Consider the following 21,259-nt stretch of genomic DNA (forward strand, 5'->3'; position numbering starts at 1 on the left):
AGGATTTCCCCTCTGCCTTCCCTTGAACAAACCCAGGTCTCTCCTTCATAGCATGTGAAAAACTCCCTGACCAGTTCAGAGGCCCCCACCACACTCATTCCATCATGTCCATATGCTTCTTGTTCTAGAGAGCCCAGAACTGGACACAGCAGTCAGATGTGGTCTCACAAATAGAGGAGAAGGACTACTTCCCTTGACTCCTGCTCGCTGCTGTCCTAACGCCATGCAGGATGCAGCCAGCCCCCTTTGCTGAAGGAGCACACTGTTCAACCGTGCTGTCCACCACAAACTCCAGTTGCCACCACTATTTCTAATATTGAGAGTAAAATAGCAAATGGGAAGCCAAATAACGTTTTTATAAATGCTCTGGATGCAGGATGTAAACTTATTTACTTTAAGTAAGTTTGCTGATGATACCAAGAACTAGGAAGAGCTGCGTACTTCTTTGAGGGTAGAGAGGCCTTACAGAGAGATCTGGATAGACTAGAGAGCTGGGCAATCACTAACCATATGAAATTTAACAAGAGCAAGTGCTATATTCTGCAGGTGGGATGGTATAATCCTGGTTATACAAGGTTATACGTACAAACTGGGGGACAAGAGGCTGGAGAGCAGCCCACAGAAGGAGATATGGTGGTTTGGGTTGATGGCAAGTTGAGTATGAGTCAACAGTGTGTCCTGGCAGACAAAAGTGTCAACTGTATCCTGGGGTGCATCAAGCACAGCATTGCCAGGTGGTCAAGGGAGGTTATTGTCCCACTCTACACTGCACTGATGCAGCTCCACTTTCAGTACTCTGTGCAGTTCTGGGCACATCAATGTAAAAAGGACATCAATCTATTAGACTGTGTCCAGAGGAGAGTGACCAAGATGCTGAAAGGCCTCCAGGGCAACACAAGGAGTGGCTCAGGTCACTCGGCTTGTTCAGCGTGGAGAAGAGAGGGCTGAGGGGTGACCTCAAGGGGGGCAGCAGAGGGGGAGATGCTGATCACCTCTCTCTGGTGACCAGCAAAAGCACATGAGGAAATGGAATGAAGCTGTGGCAGAAGTTCAGATTGGACATTAGGAAAAGGTTCTTCACTGAGAGGGTGGTTGGTCTCTGGAACAGGTTCCCTAGCAAAGCGATCACGGCACCAAGCCTATGAGAGCTCAAGGAGTACTTAGGTGATGCTCTTAGTCATACGGTTTAGTTTTAGGTAGTTCTGCGCGGAGCAGGGAGTTTGACTCAATGTTGCTTACAGGTCCCTTCCAACTTGAGATATTCTATAATTTTAAGTATATATGATGAGACAACTAATTTTAGCGCAGATCTGGGACTAATAATCTACGATCTCCACAATGCGATCAGGAAGCAGACAGCAAACAGCAGGTAGTGAAAGGATTAACTTGATTAGATAAACTTTCTGCAACAAACTGTTATTAGTAACACAACATTCTAAAATGTATTTGTATTTTATCCTGTGCACAAAGTTCAAAGACACTGCGTTAATGTTAACTTCTCTATTTTCATCTGCTTTATTTTGCTTATAACATCTTGTATTTCTGTTGCTAATCTACTTCATTATTTTAAAAATAAAATTGAATAAATATAATAATGAATAAAATAAAATTCACTTTTATGAATAGAATTTGGAAAAAAACCAAGTATGAGCACAGATCTACTAATATGTACGTAATCCAAACAAGTGGTATATAATAGTAATTGCTGCTTTAAGTGTAATGTGTTTTGGCATTTATGTATTCACAGAGTATTTAGATCACATATCAACTACCTGAATTAATTATGGGTATCTCATTCCTTACTGAATCTTTCCTTTTTGCAGTGAAACAAGTGCATTGTGTTATGCTGCTTGTGGCCTCTCAGTGAAAAGCTGAAAGCCCACACAGCAGGAAGCAAGTGTTTTAAATGACAGCTAATTTGAGTATCTGAGGAAGACCTCAAACGTGAAATTCAGGGTCACAGCTTATTGCATCATGGAAGCATAGAACAGGAAATTCAGAGAGTACTAAAATTTTAATGGAGCAGATTTGATAGAGAAACATTGTAAGTCCCTCATCTTGGTGTTTTGAGTTTCCCAGTTTCAGGAAATAAGATAACAGGCTGTTATGGTCGTATTGGGACTGTTCCTTCCAGAGAATGTTGCCTCAGTGGTTTCTGAAAAATAAATCTAGAGTCAAGGAATATTGATTCTGAACACACAAAAATAAGGCATTAAAAAGCAACTTTGAGGATGTTAATGCTAGTTTTACTCATGATGATACACAATCAGTGCTTCCAAACTGGGATTTTTCATGTGCAAGAGACCTTTTTCTAGACTATACATATACATCCAGTGCATGCAATAGCATTTTGGTATGAGGACGAAATGCTATGGGAGAAGAGACACATTCCAGTTTAGTCTAGATGGTGCTGCAATATTAACCTTGCTTTGGCTAAGGCCAAGGAAGAGAGTGTGCCCCAGAACTGGGGTCCAACTGCCACATCAGCCAAGCTTAAACCACCACTTGAGAGAAATCCTTCCTGACATGAAATGACCTCTGCCTTTCAAACGAGCATTTACCAACAAGCACTAAGAGTAGAATTAGGGTTGGGATGACTGTCACAAAGAATCTAGTTACAAAGGCTTGAAGCAATGTCATATTAAGTGATCACATTGATACCGAAATAAAGCATATTCCATAAAATGAGCTAAAGTAGAATACTTCACCAGGCAATTCCAAAGCACTAGGAGCAAACGCTCCACCATTAATATGGTTTAACTGTAATAAAATGTCATTTTGTGATTGCATCAATGCAAACAAGGGCTAGAACTGCCATGGATAGTGAGCGTATCCTCATTGCTCAAAGAAAATGAAAAAGCATTTTTTTTTCCCTATGCTATGTTGCTAATCAACTTGACTAAAAAATGTCCCACACACTTCTCTGCAGCTTCTCATATTTATTCAATTGTATTAAGCAGTTTGCTTCAGCTTTTTGCCCTCCTCATTTACTGTAAGAGGAGAGTAGACTTGGGATTTGATATGGAAAAAATTTGCAGCATTAGTTATGCATGCAACTATTTGCAACAGAGATACCTGAACACATGCGCAGTTTTGAATCAAAATAACATAATGTATGTTATACATATCCTGGATTCTTGCAGTGTTTCTGCTTCAAGCTTTGATATTGGCAAAGAAGGGTCACACCCCCTAAAAATCAGTGAAAGTGTCTCCATTGATTCAACTGGATTTCAGAAGAGTCTTAAATAAATTAATGGAAACTATCTGTGCTAACACATTTCATGGCACCGAGATGCTAAATTTCTCAGATAATTTGATGCCAACAATTTGCTCAGTTTCCGTACTTAAAGACTTCCCATTGTAGTCACATCCCTAGCAGACTGCAATATTGGATGAACAAGTAGTTCTCATTTGTTCTAACTCTACAGACATCCATTTTATCATGGGACATTTTAGTAACACTGGAAAATTTTTGAACATTAAATGAAACTGGAAATTTGCACTACTTAAGAAATAAAAGTAACCAAAAGAAAAAAAAAACTCATTCTTGGATATTAGTAATAGCAGTCGGCAGCTTCTAAGGGGAAGTTATCCTCTGAACAATTTACTATTTGCATCTTGAATAAGCTAAAGCTCCCACAGTTACCATTAATAAGAAACTGCAAAGGATATTTTTGACTTGATAGATCAGATCTTTATATTTAAATTATTCTTAAATAATCACATGGATCAAGATAAAATAACCCGATCACATTTAATTTCCCACTGGGATATCTCTGAAAACCTTTTTGGTTTCCTCCACCTCCAATTTTGCGTTAGAAGGATCAAAATCACCTTTTAATTCCAGAGAAATGCACATAAACATTAAATTTCCTCATTTGTATGTAATAAAGGCAGCACACATGCTTGAAGTTCAGTGTTTTAATAAGTACTGTGTTGCTGATTGTCCCCCACATTGATTTTTAAAATTTTTTTGTTAATGCAACCATTAAAAAGCACTGGTTTTATTACTACGCAAAGAAGCAAAAAGAGGATTTCTATTGTGCAAATAGAAAGTGTTTGTGCCCCACCAAAGCTCTCCCTGAAGACTGATAGTTGTTAGTCACCTCACGTTCTTGTAAAGTCAGTGAAATCAGAAAGACTTTGTAGGCAATTTAACAGAAATGTTATTTAGTTTCTTCAGGAGACAGAAATGAAGGAGGGTTGTGATACCTTCTGCTTCCTTATCAACCCTTTCCCAGTTTATAGAGCTAGGATTAGCATGGAAGATTGAGCAGGAGTCCCTCATGTCCCTGCTGGCCTTTCCAATAAGACACCTGAAGACTAGAGAAAAAGAGAAAAAAAGCAACCAGTGAGGGGATCTCAGTATAACTTCCGTGGAGGAGACAGTGGAATAAATAACCTAGGTCGGAAGATGACAAAGAGCCATATGTCATGAGCAGATCTATTAAACTAGCCAATTTCTAAACATAACTTAAGAATTTTTAAGCAAAAAAAGGCTGCTACATCTGTCCCCTCTGCTTATAGCGGACAAAACAAGAAATCATAGACATTAAATGCAGCAAGCAAGACCCAGGCAGATACCACAGAAAAATATTTCTGATGGCACAGATAGGATGTCACTGTAAAAGATTGCCTATGAGCGTTATGGCTTTAGGAACTTTCACGAACACCTGTAAAAAATCATGCGTATTGAAGTAGTCTTGCAAGTAGCAGGAGAGAGTAAGAAACTTTTGGGGGTCTCTTTTCACAACGTATCCAAATTTACCCTATTCTCACAGAAGAAAGCAAGTGCAGGACCTCTAAGCATTGGCATCATATGCTTTTTTAAGACAAAACTGTATTCGAACTGAATAATTTTTAAAAGTATGTGGTTTCCAACCAGTATACTTTGCAACCAGATATATCAAAGACAATACAAAAGTACAGCCATCACATCCAAAAAAAAGGGATACCTTTAACTACTGCTGTGCTTGTCTTAATAAGCATTTTGGGCAATCTTGATGTCTGATCTACCCATCCTTCAGGCAGAAGGAGCTGACCTCTTCCTTGGATGGCTCAGTCATTGGATTGCATATAGAAAATTATTTGTCATTATTGCCATCATAACCTGGCACCACTATTACTTCTGTGAGTAGAGGCTAAGCAGCTAAACGTCAGAAAACTGCTTTGAGCGATGCAGTGCAGGAAAAGGGCCAGTGGGAAGGAGTGCCAAAATGTAGGGTAAAAAAATGAGAAAAACAGTCATATCAGGGCTAGGTTGCGCAGATCTTCACAGTTTTAATGTGGTTAGCACAGAACTTGCAGTCAGAAAAAAAAACCACTGTTCATCAAATACAGCCTCCTGCATAAGACACCACCTAGTAATTCAAAGTACTGAACCCAAAAGTTAAACAAGAATGTATTTGGAAAATGCCTTCTGCGATTCAGGGAACTCAGAAAATTCTACATACAATCGTAGAAAAGTCAGTCTGGAAGGTCGTCAGGGCATCCTGTAATTAGTTCATCCAGTCGTAGCTTTGGTCTCTCTTTCTAGCTGTACACAAAGACAGGCATCGAGCCACCACACTGAGAGACCCATGTCTGACACCGCATTATAACAGACCTGGCAGCAACATGCCATGCCGACTCAGTAAACCACAAAGTTCAAAAAATGGCATCCTTCCATAACAAACCAATGCGGCACATCCTCCTTAAATTCCTAAGCAAGTTACTACATCTGCCCTCTGCAACAACAGGTGAAGAGAAAGGCAACTGAAAAGACTATGTTTTCACTCAATCACCTTCTCACTAATGTAAAATCAGCCTGATGATTGTTCTAATTACGTTATAAAAATCCTGATATTTTCTTCAGTAACTTCCTTGACACTGCTAAAAGCACTTTGTCAGACTGTTTCATGTCATCACATTATTTGGGGGATGACAGATATTTTCGATGAAGTGATTTTATTTCATGCTTTATTATCAGCTTTGACATAAATTTCCAGAGACCCCCAAGGGCACTTCTTTTTACACTGTAGCATAGTCTTGTTAGCAATTCAGGTGGAATAAAACCACTCAGCTTCACTGTATGCTCTTGTGCCCTGAATTTTTCGCATGGCACCCTTTCCAACAAGAGGAATGGTATCGCAGAACAACACTGAAATCTTACGCTGTTAAGACAGGATTCCACTAACACATTAAGCAGCATTGTCTTTGCAGCCTCTTGCTCGTATGACTTCTGTACTTCGCAGCATTGTACAATTTAAAACTATAGTGTCCAGAACCAGCCTTAATTTTTCCTTATTCTGTTAATATACATCAAAAATGCTACTTTTTTTCCTCTTTTAATTTCTCTGAAAACAAGACAATAACGCGTCTCTCATGCAGTCACAAATTAGGAAACTTGCATTTTCTTCCTGATAGGCAAGTTTACTGCGATGCTCTGTATATTATGAATTATTGCAAAGGCCAGTGGGAATTGAGGCCACTTGCCACCTCCTGCAGGTATTCATATCTGAAAAGACTGAGCCTCATGGGAAGCAGAGATCAGTTATGAGCCAAGTCCTTCTGCATGCAGGAAACATGGACAACCCTGGCTGACTTCTCTCATACCTCACCTTCATCACTGTAGCCCACTGGCCATGCCACACAGAAGGTAGCAAAACCCCACTGTGTTTTCTAAGATGAAGGTAAAAACACCAATGAAACAGTTGTATTTAGGAAAAGCACGGCAAAATAATATTGATGTGCAAGAGGATAAAAACCTGTGGCTGTTGCAGGATCCTTACTTTAAAACAGCCAGATATTTTTGCACCTTAGCTGCTGCATAAAGACTGAAAATTTAATACTACCTTTACTATCATTCCTTTTTGAAAAGCCCTCACATGGTGGTGACATACCTAGAATGAAAAGCTGTTTTTTTCTATAATTCTCTGGTTTAACAGAAGAAAATCTGCATTCACACAGCCTTTTCCTACCTGAAAGTCAAAACTATTTTTCCCTCTACATGAAATTAGTAGAGTACAGCCTACTTCTTCAAAATGGCACTGATGTGACTACCTCTTTTACATATAGGCTATCCTATGGAAGCATGACTTCTAGGCTTTTTGTTTTGATCTCTCCCTTTCTTTTTTCTTAATTGGGATAATATTTCTTGTTGTGGAAACTGATTTGCTGCTACATCACTTCCAAGTCAGTGGTCAGCAACCTGAGTCATAAAAATGGAAAAGATTCAGTCAATAAGGTAAACTGCTAACAAGCTCTGATTCACCTTAGACCACATAAAAAAATGTACACTGCACCAAAGAATTAACCACACAAAGTGACTGCTGTATATAAAAAAGGAAAAATCATTATCAGCTCCCACATTTCCTTCCCTTCCAGAAGAAATGAGCTGACATAATCTGTTAGAAACTCCTTGCACACGAACATGCCCAGTTGCCTTGTGAGAAGGATCAGCTCATCTCACCACGTGTGAGAAGCATGACTCAAAGAAATAAGCAGCTTTTGGGAATGTGCAGCCCCCAAAAGGCATATTATCAGGTCTCCAACCCTGGCTGTAAAATGTCTTCAGCACACTGCCATTACTTGGTTGTAAAATGTGAAGTTCTAGAGGCACAGCTAACAGCTGAGCAGCAGTCATGCCAGCGTACCTGTGCAAAGGTGCCCTGGAGCTACATTGCAACAGTCGTTGCTCCCCTGACCTGGGGTGTTAAATGAATTTCTTGATGATAAAGCAGGAGACTGCAAAGACACAGCAATGCTCTAGCCAGGTCTCCTTCCTGCCATCCTTAAGTGAGGAAACTGACGCCACAGGAGGAGAACACACAAGAGAAAGCAGAATCTTTCTCTTTGCTGTTAATACAGCTTTTGGGCTTCTAAGGACAAACAATGCACCCCAGAAAATCCATGAATTACAGTCAAAAACATGCAACATCTATTACAACTGTAATAGATATAACTACGATCTTTCTGGCAGGAAAATAGAATTTTGTTTATCAAATCATTTCTTCTGAACAGAACTTATATGCATTCTTAAAACTCATCTGTCTTTCATAGCGTATACAGCAACCTACCATACTGAGAGGTGTGACTAGTTTTTCCATTAGCGAATTTACAAGAAAATTGGTACGTTGCCTGATGTTTCCTACATGCCTGTGTTTTAAGCAGTCTAATCCTGAGGGCTGAACCATCATTACTTCTCAGAATTCACCAAATCCTCCTGAAGGAAGCACAGTGGTGGCTCATTCGTTACTACAATTTAAGACAGCAAGCAGCTGAATGCAGGCACAGGTAAATTACTACCCTCATTTTACTGTCGGTAATGTACATATTACTTTCAGACACATAACAGCATAACATTAGGATTTGTTCCAAGTATCTTGGTTTTTCAGTTGAGACTTAGTAAACCTGCCCTCTGATTTTGCTGCAGCTTGAAAGGTGGATATGCTAAATTAACTAAAATAATAATCAGAATCAATTCTTAACTATTAAGCAGTGATAAAGCAGAAGACCTCATGGCCAACAGGATATCAAAAGATTAGCTAAGAGAAAAAAAATCTACACGTTTTGATTCCCTTCGTGTTTAGATTTCTGTTCATTTTCTCACTGATAGTGAATGAAATAACATAAAAAGTTTACACTTCTGTTTCTGAAGACCATAAGAAAATCTAACGATTACCATCTCACGATTATGGCACACAAATCCATTTACAAGTAATTTGTAAAATTATTTATCAAAAGTATGTTTCCTGAGTTATAGAACTATTCTATCAGTCCAATAACCTATTAACCTTTTTTTTTTCCAAATCCACATAAGGAATAAAATCAGGTCCAAAAGACACAGCTTTCTTTTCTCTTGCAGTAGAGGGTTCAGAAGCATAAATATTTACTGTTTGTACAAAGAACACATTTCATCTTTCTACCCTTCTGGAAAAGCAAATTTTTCATTCAGTTTACCACATCAGATTTTTTAAAAATACCCTGAAATAAAGTTGCGTTTGGTAATCAAATAGAAACAAGATTTTAGCTGATTTAAGCTGTTGAACAGTGTGGTATCTCACCATGTACCTCTATAAAGCCTTCCACGTGTTTATTCCTGTAGATACCTTCTTTACGCACATAACCAAATTTGCTGTAGTAGGAGAAATGCTGCCCACGCTTCTATTTCACATATTTCAGCCCAGCCAGAATTTCCTATGTATATCTTGTTGCACTTAAAAGACACTGTGTCTCATTCTAATTAATCATTTTTTAGCTTTTTCGTTTCTCTTGGGTTACCTTATGCATTCTTGGTAGGGCAATCAAATAAAAATAATCAACAAAAATAAGATCTAGTTTCTTACTTGGTAAGAAATGTAATGTCTGGTCTCTTTAAGCTTCCAGCAATTCCTGGAGCTAGACTAGGCTGCTGTCCAGGTTAGGTAAATGTTCTTTGTATTTATTTGGTAGAGCTGAGAAGGCATTTTAACTGAGCTGTATGCTGGGAAAAATTAGCCAAAACATTTTCTCCAGTGTTTCTTCTGATTCACTCCGTTTCTTTTCCTCTGGTCCTTCCAAAGTTCCTGCCTTCAAAGTCCACTTACTGACACGCAATTCAAATTCATTATAAAAAATTTTAGTAGTCTTATTAAGAAAAAATAGGCTGGGTAATTTGTTGCTTTCCAAATGTTTAGTACAATGCTTCTACACATGCACGTCTCTAAATCTGTGGTGTAAATCTTATTGATTACATTACATTACAGACCTTTTATCTTTCAGTCCTCTGTCTACTCTGAGTTTAGGCTTTTTTTTTAGTGTATTGCTCATTCCTTGATCCCATGGTGTGTATCATATCTGTCCCAAGCAGAAGTGCAACATCTGCAGTTTCTCCTAGGACACAGGGTCCTCTGAGTGAAGTCTTTAATATGATGTCATTCATTAATTTTTTAAGAGCATAAAACATTTTTCTAAAATGTCTGTTTTCTCTAAATCCTGCCATTTGGACTTGGCTTCCTTTCTTGGAATGCAATCTCTTCTGACACGTGGAGACTCAGAAACTCTTTTCCACCATAAAACAAACAAAAATGTGACTACCAGAGAGCTTTCTGCAACTGCAACATAGCTCTTCTATGCAATGGCACAAAGTGGATCAGAACTGCTGCCACTAATATTAACCCTTCCTTAAAAGAAATAAATATCAAGGTAACAAGATTTTGGTGAAACACACTAAGAAACAAGCTTCAGAACTCAGGTAGAGAAACAGAAGCTGGGCAAGGCGCTGATGGAAAGCCACCTCTGGAAACTCACCTGACCGTCTCAGGAGAATGATAGTTTCCCTCTATTCATTGAGCCATCCTCTCTGCATACGTGCTCAAGGCACTTCTTAATCATCTTACTTCAGATGGGAAGGCATTGGATGGTGCGTTAGCATGTGTTTAAGCATACTGAAACAACTACAAAAAGTACCAGCATGGAACGTGCTACAGGAAATATTTATTAGGGGAAAAAAATGGGATCACTGAGTGAGCTGATAACAGAAGTCGTAAAAATGTTCTTCAATAATTTGTTTCAATCTGTGCTTCAAATACAGCTCCTAGTACTCTGCGTGCCTGTTAGATAATGAAAAACTGAGAAAACAGGATTATAAAACCACACCTAAACATGAGGATATTAGTGAAGTGGGTTAGAACAGGAACATACGCCTGGAAGAAAAGCACAGGGAGCAAAGCTGGACAGCATCTGAAAATGAACCTAGTTTATCTAAATCACATGAGGCCACTGTGGCCAGAGACATATCAAACGTCAGTTTAGGCAACTGAGCACTGCACACCATTTCAACAGAATGGAATAAGAGCATAGCCTACCTGTTGAATAACATCTTTTATCATTTATTTAAAACCAACAATTTCAAGCCAATCCTATAGATTTGTTAGTGAGTAATAAAAAGTGAGAGGACTCCATGCAAATCCTATATTCCAGTGTTTATTTAGATCCATCAGTGTGAAAGCACTGATGCTACACTTAAAATTACATTCAAAGGGTAAGAAATGTAAACTTCTCATTGAGAAGACATGGAATTCATTGAAAAGTTCGTGCTGTTTATTACCAAGGTCTAGGTCATGCCACAGTGATTCTTTTCTTGTGTAAAACAGGAAATCTCTGCTATCTTTCATTCTTACGAGTTCAGGCAAAGGTATATCCTTGAACTTAGTGATGTCATTTAGTTGTTTTGTTCCATTAGACTAAAAGAAAGCATGGAAATGACAAAGACATAATGATATTTTATAGTCTCTTAATAAATTTACAACATACATTGAAATATAGTTTGGCAACCATAGATAAAGCAGATAATAATAAAAATGTGCCATTACATACAAGCTTTTCCAAAGTTTATTCTGCTATTGAGGGCATTCTTAGCAGAGAAAGGCTGTATAAAAAAGGGTCTACTGGGTGTCCACGGAGAAACAATATTGCATTAGACCTTAAGACCACTTAATCCATTTGGAAACTATGCAATTAAAAATGGAGCTTGGATTATTGCACTTGCCTTTCCAATGTTTGTGGAGCACCTTTCATTTAGGAAAAAAAGGGTTTATTTATTTTTCGGAGAAAGACACAGAAGAGAATAGAGACACTCTTCTGATGAGTGAATTTGTACACACAAAATTATTAAATTCCTTGAGGAAAAACAGGAAATATTTATATTGCTCATCTAGTAATTTAAGGCTGCTGTTATCACAGTCTTTCCTTAGCAGCTCTTCATGACAGGAGAATTCCTTTGGGTTGGTTATCGTTATCTTTTGGGGAATTAGGACAACGGGGCTCTGCTCTTATGTTAATTACTTGCTTTGAACAAGTGAGAGACAAAGACAAGAAGTATATATTTGAAGCAAAATTTTAAGTTGATCAGGAGCCTTGAAGATGCTGATCTATGCATTTCCCTCTCCAATCAAGCAGTTCTGCTCATTAGCTCAGGAAGGTGCCAGAGTCCCACCTCCTTTGCTGAGGTCTCTCCCTCACCTCACACACCCCTTCGTGCAGAGGTTGCTTATCTCTGGTTATTTGCTCTGCTCTTGTTAACTCTGCAGGACCCACTCCCTATCTAGCTCTAAAAGCTTATAGCTGTAGCTTCAGAAAATCGGTTTTAGTCAGCGCTTTTAATAATTAATTGCTACGTTCACCCTTAAAACGTGCAATGAAGAGAAGCCATACACAGGGGGCAACATTTGTCTGCCAAAAAAGAAATATTGCAGGCTTTTTATTTTCCTCTGATATTGAGAATGATAACAAAATTCCCCACATCTGAGTTCTCACACTTAGGGAAAATTATGTTTTCCTAAATGTAGCTGACTTGTAGAGTATGGATATTCTAATATGGGCTTCTGGGGTGAGGGAGGTGGGGGGGGAAGCCCTTGCAAAAAGAACCAACACCACTTTCCGATTTGTTTTATATTAGTTCTATTTTGATTTTTCAGCAATCTAAGTTTTATCTTTCTTCTGTTCTTTGGAGCTGCTCACAATGTACCTCCCAGCAGCCATACATCTGGTTTGGAAAACGAAATGTCTTTCTAGGGTAGCCCTTCATGTCAGGATGTGACAAATACCTGTTATGATACACAGTATGATCACTTATGCATCACATATACCATAACTATGTGCACAGTGTATGTCTGTTAAGTGCACTATCATATACTACACTACTGTTCAAATATGTTGCATTAGTCAGCGCTGACCTAATTTCAAAGCCACTCACACAAAATCAAATGGTTGTATCAAACCTTACCTTCTAATACACTGTTAGAGTAGCCATGTTTTACCTGGCTGCATATGCGTTTCAAAGACAAAATACAGAGCACTAAGAACTCAGCTAATTACTGTCAAGAATCCAACATTTTATAAAACATACTACAGGTCCAGAAGCCTAAAGGGACCTGTTTAAATTTTCATTAATCCGAGTAATTGAGACGTTCCAAGAACAAAGAAGACTTTTCAGTTTAATGCAACCCTTTTTCCATCAAAAAAGTTGATTCAAGGTATTTTATTTTCCATTTACAAATGTCTCTAAAACGGCTTCAGTGGGACACGCAGTAGTAGTGGTGGTACTTTGCGTGCTGAGATTAAGAGTCCTCCACTATCTATAATCCCAAAGAATCTTTTCCAAATAATTACCTGCTAGGGAAGCAGATTTTAAAACACCTTCAAAAGCACCTTCAAAACCGTGCCCCTTGGTTTAAACAGAAAAACAAACAAACAAATAATCATCATCAGAAAGTTTCACTGATGCTGTCTGCACTGCCAGTCTTTAACCGACCCTGTTCCTACACACACCTTTCAACAAACCAGGATAATTTTTTGCCCACTCACACACTGTTCCACTTACAAGTTGGTCTGAGTGGGACCGGACCTTCGGGTATTTCCTAGGGACTGGGTAACCCCAAAGAACGGATAGCAGAGGAGTGCTCACAAAGGAACACACCTTAGAATCAGATTCCTCCCTCATCCCTAGGAGTTCACGGCTTGATTTTTCGTTTTAAGGCAAGCCAAACAGAAGCACGGATGATACCCACCATCCCTTACTCCCTTTTCACCCCTCTCACAGACCTCTCTGACCCACGAACGTGCCGAACCGGAGCACGGGCGCACGATTTCGGTACCGCCAGGTACTCGCGAGGGCTTTTAAAGGCAGCAGGGAAGGTAATTAATGGCAAAGTTGGGACTATTTCTGAATTAACTTTCCAGCAACAGCGTCTGCATCCCTCCGGACAGACGGCGCGCGGCGGACGCCGGTTGTCAAAGCGGGCTGTCACCGTACCTTAAGAAGTCTGACGGAGGGGAGGAAGGCGGCATGGCACAGCTTCCGGATGGTCCAGTTGAGCGGCCGGGGAGCGTCGGTCTGATTCATGACCCTCCGCAAATCCCACCGGGAGATCAGCCGCAGTCCTGTCAGCCCCTACCGCCGGCACGGCGCGCCGGGTCGCGGGCATCCCACGCGCATCCCGCCCGCGCCCGCCGTGCCGCAGGGCAGGGCAGGGCTCGCCCGGCGCGGGCAGAGGGCTGGGATGGGCTGGGCTGGGCTGGGCTGGGCTGGGCTGGGCTGGGCGAGCGGCGCGGCCGTGGCCGCCGATCCTCCTTAAGGAAGCAGGCTCCTGCGTGGGAACGGCAGTGCTCATGCATACCAAATGCGGCGGGATGGCGGCGGCCGGCCCGCCGCGCTGGGCAGGCTGCGCGGGCTGAGCGGGAAGGGGCAGAAAAAAAGAGGCTGCGGCGGGAGCTGCCGCCGCTCCCGCTCTCCCTCTCTCCCGCCTGCCCTCTTCAGAGAGCAGCGGGGGGAGCCTCTCGCAGGCAAGCGGAGCCATCCAGCCTCCCTCCGCCGCCTCCCTGGGCGAAAAGCAGGGCAGAAAGGAGACAATTTAAATCAAGCGAGCGCAGGGGCACTTGCACTTTCTTCCCCAAAGCATGGCGAGGAGAGGGAAACCGGCATGAGGGGAGGGGCCAGCGCTCAGACAGCGAAGATTGAGAGGGGAAAACATTAATTCACTCTTGATTTACTGATACAATGGACCTAGAAAGCATAGTTTCATTGATCCGGCGCAGCACGGGTGCGCTGCCGGCAGCGGGCAGCGGCGAGGCTGCACCGTAAGAGTGTTAGCATGCGTATTCTGGCATGGAAAAAAAAAAAAAAAAAGAACCAACCAAGTTGAGAATTCAGCTCATTTTAATATTCAATCTATGTGCAGAATAATTCTTTTAAAGACGTGCAAGCACATGAAGTAGTAGTGCTGGGGAAATTCGAGTATAGCAAAGCATGTTTCCATTTGGGGCAGTAATGGGCTTTCCCAGCTAATGAAGACATTCCTAATGCCAGCTCTCCAGCTAAAGGAGAAATACCTTTTTCCCACTATTTTTTTTTTTTTGGTGGGGACAAAGACTACATGAGGGAAGAGTTAGGAAGTGCAAAAGCAAACATCTTATAAAGCAATGGGAATTTTTCATTCCACCAATCATGACCAGTTTTTACTGAGATTATGGAGGAAAATGCCACTTCTCAGTAAAGTTTAAATCTCTCGTAACTCAGGTTAGAAAATACACATTCAATTTCTTTGCCTAGATTTCACTGATCTGCCATTTTCATATTTCCTTTTAATCTTCATAGTGCACATATTTTTCTCCTCTATTTGTAATTTATTCTTAATATTGTGTCTACATTCATCAGGAAAAGCTGAACAATTCTCCAAATGAGGGGAAAGAGAAGAATATTGTTTCCATGAGGCTATGCTAATCTGCCTGGTTTGCATATTACTGTCTATAATGGTTTGCAATAGGGCTGCGAATCTAAAACTCTCTAACATGAAACAATACTTGTGGTTTGCCTTTTAAAGTCTAAGGACAGACAACTCTGGGGAGAAGAGGGAAACACAGCACCTCAGTCAATACCATCAGATTCTCCAAGGTAAATGGAGGATCAAAAAAACCCCGAAGTTACCCTAGTAGAGCAGGGTAAGGATTGGTGTTTACACCCCAGTCTTCCTTTCCAAAGGAAGTCTTCCCTTGTACATAGATCAATATTCTCCGAAGCCTACAAACTGGCACCCATGTAGAAGGAGCTCATCTGCATTGAAGTGGAAGCCCAGTACCTTTATGCTTCTTTTGAATATATGCATACCAGCCACCTCGTCCTCACCGTACCCTATAAAGAACTGTATGAATGATGTTATTCAACCTCAGTGCTGGATAAAAAAACCCTCTTCTGCCCAGAATATAATGTCTCGGAACATAGTGCAAGGCTGTCTACACAGCTCTCTCACCTGTTCCATCCCACTGAACATGGCAAAATTATAAAACTTCAAAGGTGCAGAGACCAGACCGTAGGTTGACTCTGGAATAGAACAGATAGAACACCAGAAGCCATTCCCTCGTGACAAAATTTGTGCAGATGAGTATCTGGTTATGACTGGGCAGCTAGTTTAAATTAGACATATTTGAATGCCTTCTTGCTTGAGCTCTGAATGTATTTGTTTTATAGAAGGAGGAAAAAAACCATGCTGTTGATAGTGAAATGGAACGTGAGTAAGTAAATACGATATTCTGAAACTACTCTTCTAAGGCTCCATTAAAGAGGCAAGATTAAGTAGGTAGAAGAAACAGTCCTAACTTTAAATAGCGTGCACTTTAAAACATGTGCAGCATGATAACTTTGCTCTGTTATAAAGGTAGTAGTATCCAGTGTTTAAGCTTCTGGGGTTCATAGTAAAAAGAAAGTAAAAGATTCAAACAAATCAGAAACAAGGACTTCTAACACTCCCAAGATCGTGGCTTACCCCTGTCCCTCACCCCCCAGGCCATGCTGATAACCTTTCTTGACTCTTGAAGATCCCAGGTTTCTTGGGAAAGTACCAGACTCACCATTACCTTGACCCTTTCACATCTGTTCTGCATTAGGCATCTGCCATAAGCCAAAATGCGCAGCCTATGTGCTAGGGAGAAAGAAGAGAGAGTCATAGCATGCTGCCCTTCTTTTCAGTGAGTAGAGTAACAAATCTCAGAGGAGGCTAGAGAGCTGAAGATAATAAAGAAACATAACAGATAGCTTTAATAAACTAAAAATAGTGAGCCCCATGTATCTTCTAGCTTCCACAGAGCTTCCTGTCTTTGAGATGAGCTCTATCATTGCCTTCTTCTGCAAACAGTACCTTAGGGACAAGAGCTGTTACGTGCTGCAGTGTTTAATACACATCAGCCTTCTTTCACAGCCCTGTTTTCCATGGCCCTCTGCCTTGCCTAGTCATTTGTATTTGCAGAAAGTGAGTGCAAGAATACTAACTTCTGTCAGTGGCAGCAAGGAAGCTTTGACGGACAGGGCATTACCATGACACTGGAGCTTCAATTCCACCACAAAGGCCTTGGATACCTTTGGATAGATCGTTTAATCCCTGCTTAGCCTTCATTTTAATTCATTTTAACTTTAATGTATGTCTTTTACCTATAAGCAATACTGCAGTGGTTTGGAGGCTCTTGAGTATAAATTTGAGAAATGTCAAGCAGGGAGATTTCTTTGTCTTGGCAGCAGCCTCCACCATTTTTTGGTAAGCGTAAATGGTGATGCATTAGGAAGCAAAGCAGCAAATTCTGAAATTTTTTTTTTTCAGAGATACTGACAACAATGGTTAAACCTACAGCGAAAGATTAGGGAGATGTTGGGTTTTTTGCTTGTTTTGTGGGGCTTTTTATCACATCAGTGAGAAAGTCAGAGTTTGAATCTCTTATTCTATCATGTTGGAAAAAGCAAGTGCTCAGCTCAGCTCTTCCACAATCTGAGGCTCATTAGGAGATGCAAAGATGTAGCAAGCCCCCTAGGATTTAAGTTCCTACTTTGCTGGAGCTAAAAGACAGACCTGCCACTTTCATATTAAAACATTTTGTCCCTGAAGCATGCTTAGTGCACCATCAGTATTCAAATCTAGTTCTTTGTCTCTTGCCAAGGAGCACCTTTGGTACCACAGGAAGGCATAGCAAATACAAAACGATTTGTTGCTTCCTGCAATACAGACAGATCTGTATTCTCTTTAAACTGATTGTTCATGGAAAGCATTTTTAAAAGCACTTCTTTGTAGATTCCTGCCATCTAACGTGATAATAATCCTACACTTAGAAAGCTCTGATACAGTAAACTTTAACACCTCTGGAGATGATACAGAATGAAAAATTGGTGAGAAGCCTATTAACGTCCAGACCACTCTCAGCACACCAGTCATGTCCAATATTTTCAACCTGAGAGTCAACATTTAACAAAAAGGTATTAGGACTACAAACTCAGCAACTGCTCCCCTCTCCTGCCCAGTTAACAATTCATTTACGAAATAAGAGACGCTGTGAAAATGAAAAGCAGACAGGGCAGGACAAGGAAACCAGAAAGATGTATTTATTGGTCAGCATAGTAGAAAACAACCTCTTCTGTGTGGTCACTGCCTAACTGGGAACAAACATCAGGTGGAGGCAGGAGAGTTTTCCCATGATACCACACCTGTTTTTCCTATGCACATCAACAGATGTGAGAAGAAAGACACATCTTCTTCACAGTGCAGCTACAGAGCCACTTTGCCAAGGTTTCCTTGCTCTTGGAGCACCATTCCTGCTTCCCCAAGGGTTTGCAATGCCCAGTGAGGTATCAAATACCCGAAAAAATGGAGCTACCCTTGCATGCCTTTGCTTTCAGTGCTTACCATGGGAGTACTACAGAGACACGCTGAGGCATAGGTGGTAGCTTTTCATAACACATGTTGGCCATCTCTCAGGTTTGTGGAGGAAACTGCAGGATGGCAACAGTAAAATAAGTGATTCAGAAGCTCTTATTTAAAAGTCAGAGCTAACAAAGCATTTCGCAGGCATAGTCAAGAAGTATCAGTCGTCTTACCATCCAGTCACTTGACAGGTCTCTAAGCTAAACAGCAGTGAAGAGTCCATCAATGAACAGGAGCCTACATTTATAGCAGCAATAGTGGTTTTTTAACACACTCATGTTTCAATTTATTTACCTTCAGTTTGTGTGATTTTTTGCGAAAATCACAGAATAGAAAGATGTTTATGTTACAAATTTTGGATAAACTATGCTTAATTTTATGCCTGCCATAACATCTTTAATGGACTCAGATTTTCTTGAAGCTTAACTCAACTGACAATGAATTTATAAAATTTCTCCACTGCTCTTGCATCTTTTCTATTCACAGCATGCCTGAGGCAGCTTCTTCTGCTGTTATCTTTGCTAAGGTATTTCACAGGTTTTCTGCCACATGCTCATATCCATTACTCCCTCTCCCCTGGAAAGATACACACATTAATGTAATGTCTATATACCTATTAAATGTTAATTAAATAATTTGCCCTAGATGCAGATAATTCCATAGACGGTTTCAAGCACGTACACAAATGGTGTTGCATGTAGCTGTAAACTACGGCTTTTGGGAACTGACTGAAAAGCCAAAACAAAGGGTATTCTTTCTGTTATCTTAAGTTTTATAGGTGTGTGATGAATATCAAATGTGATTAAATTATTTTATACGCCTACTCACTACCACCTTGAGGTCACCTTTAACTGATGGGCATCTGGCTTTTGCCTGGGAAAGCACCTAGCTGGGCTACCACGAGAGACCTCAGGGCTACCGCAGCACACAGCCACTGCAGAGAGCTAGGGGAAGCAGACTTGTGAGACAGCAGGTGATCTGGGCAGTACAGGCACAACCAACACTCCCTTATCAGAGGCATTTTCCTAGAGACTCTCTTAGATTGTTCCAGTTCCAAGATAAGCAAGTGGAGGTGCAGGGTCAAAGACAGAAATGGAAGTTTGAGCAGGTAAGTCACAAGGAACCTTCACCATTATTTGTGGTTTCACTTCTGCAGCTACTGCAGTCCTGATAATTTGCACCATTTTACCTTCAGTTGCTCTCTGGGTAACTGTAAATCTGCCTATCCTTAACTATTGAAGGTGTATCCTTGAATGGTCTGGAACAGGTTGCCTAAAGAAGTTGTGGATGCCCCACCCCTGGAAGTCTTCAAGGCCAGGTTGGATGAGGTTTTGGGCAACCTGGTGTAGTGGAGGCTGTCCCTGCCCATGGCAGGGGGGTTGGAACAAGATGATCTTTGAGGTCCCTTCCAACCCTAACCATTCTATGATTCTATGGTGTATTTCACCATACATTCCTCTTTAATCGCCGTTTGCAGCCATTTAGAGTTATCTTTGAAAGGGATTAAAACACAGGCATATAACACTTTTATTTTGGGACTAGAAATGTCCATGGTTGATTGTTACTTAGGAACAAATACTGCATTTTAAATTACAATCTATCTTAATTTAAATTGACTTTCAAGTGTAGGCAAGCTGTTAGTTCTGTAACCTCTACAGCATACAACAGAAATTAGGCTGCTCAAACATTCAGATTTCTGTTTATGCTAAAACTTTCTCTCCATCTTAGCCATCATGTTCTTATCTGCACTGTTTAACTTTGTGTAAATGCTTTCTTAGTTTTGACTTGTAACCTCATTTTCTCTCTCATTTCTAGCTCAGATACCAACTTTACTATGTTGGTGTGATATTTTCCTATAGATAAATGAGAAGCATTTTCTAGTCTTGATTATCTTGGTAAATAAAATGCAGAAGAAATACGAAACTTCATGAAAGGGAGCAAGTCACTCTGACTGTTAAGCATTTTAACAAAGACCCTACACAGCAACTATCTTGCAATAGGGCTCTTCTCTTCATTAGCCCCAGGCAGATGCAGAATGCAACAAGAGCATCTTTCTCACCTTGACTCACAGTCCTCTAGAACTGGAAGTTAGTTTAGTATCCTTTGAACGTTGCAAAGAATTACAAAGATGTCGAATGCTTTCCTCTATGGGGTTATAAAGAACCAAGATAACTCCATTATATTTTCCATACGTACTGTGTACCTGTACCCTAGAGCAGTCCCCAGCTGTGATGATTAAGCCTCCTGCAACTACTTGGATCAGACTTGCAGGGTTGAGCACATTTGGTGTTTCATTACTGACCCACCTGCTTTCCTGAGAATTCCTTTCCACCAATTTTTTGTCACCCTCAGCATGCATCAGCGCAGACAGCTGATCTTAACGCTGCCTTTAGTACTTTCCTCAGCTGCTCAGCTAGCTGTGTACCAGTATTCACATTGGTTTGAGGAACTAATCTGGCCACCAAGTGCTTACGGTGAAGGAGGTCTGCCGGCGAATGGTTCAGTCACCAAAACCGAAGGGAAAAGACCACACTAGGGCACCCTCACGCTCGTGAGGAAACAGCCTGGTGACTGATGGCCCAGAACAGATGGACAGGGCAGGCAGCACCACAGAAGCAGTGGCAGGAAGATTGTCAAATCAATTTAACACGAGCAGGTGCAGTGCTAGCAACAAACAGCAAAAAGTCCTTGGTAAAGAGCTAAAATTATGCGTATTACACAAGTGCTGCAAATTAACTAACTGTATACTTGAACTTTTATTAGGAAATCCTTCACAGAAGTTTCAGACTCACTGGAAAATAAAGCTTGTGCAAGTTTTAACGAGTTCTTCCTCACACGTTTTGTGCAGTAATGTCTTTTACCAGGCAATGTGAAGATGACTTACAGAGCTGCTCATCCCCTGCATCCCCTCAGTAATTTGCGTTTTTCTTTTAAAGAATAACAGAAGGAAAAATGTAAGATTGAGATCTTCATGAAATTAAACAAAAGAAGAACGGCAAAACCGGACCAAGCCATGCAACAAAAAAAATACTCAAACTCACATTTTTCCTTTCAAATAC

The 21,259-nt window shown here is 40.7% G+C and overlaps 1 protein-coding gene across 6 annotated transcripts in view; it reads right to left on the reverse strand.

Annotated features, from left to right (window-relative positions):
• The window catches only part of TRPM3 (transient receptor potential cation channel subfamily M member 3), a 446,851-nt gene that overhangs the window by 289,851 nt on the left and 135,741 nt on the right, over window positions 1-21,259 (reverse strand). For 5 of the 6 annotated variants that reach the window (XM_086629272.1, XM_086629270.1, XM_086629269.1 and 2 more), the window contains exon 1: window positions 13,775-13,882. The exons of the other annotated variant lie outside the window; for it this stretch is intronic. In XM_086629272.1, the coding sequence (XP_086485398.1) occupies window positions 13,775-13,864 (90 nt within the window). In that variant the 5' untranslated portion in view covers window positions 13,865-13,882. Of the gene's footprint in view, window positions 1-13,774; window positions 13,883-21,259 lie in introns of those variants that run through there. 6 annotated transcript variants of the gene reach the window in all.

The sequence above is a fragment of the Tauraco erythrolophus genome, chromosome Z, assembly GCF_009769465.1.
Source record: "Tauraco erythrolophus isolate bTauEry1 chromosome Z, bTauEry1.pri, whole genome shotgun sequence".
Classification (NCBI taxonomy): domain Eukaryota; kingdom Metazoa; phylum Chordata; class Aves; order Musophagiformes; family Musophagidae; genus Tauraco; species Tauraco erythrolophus.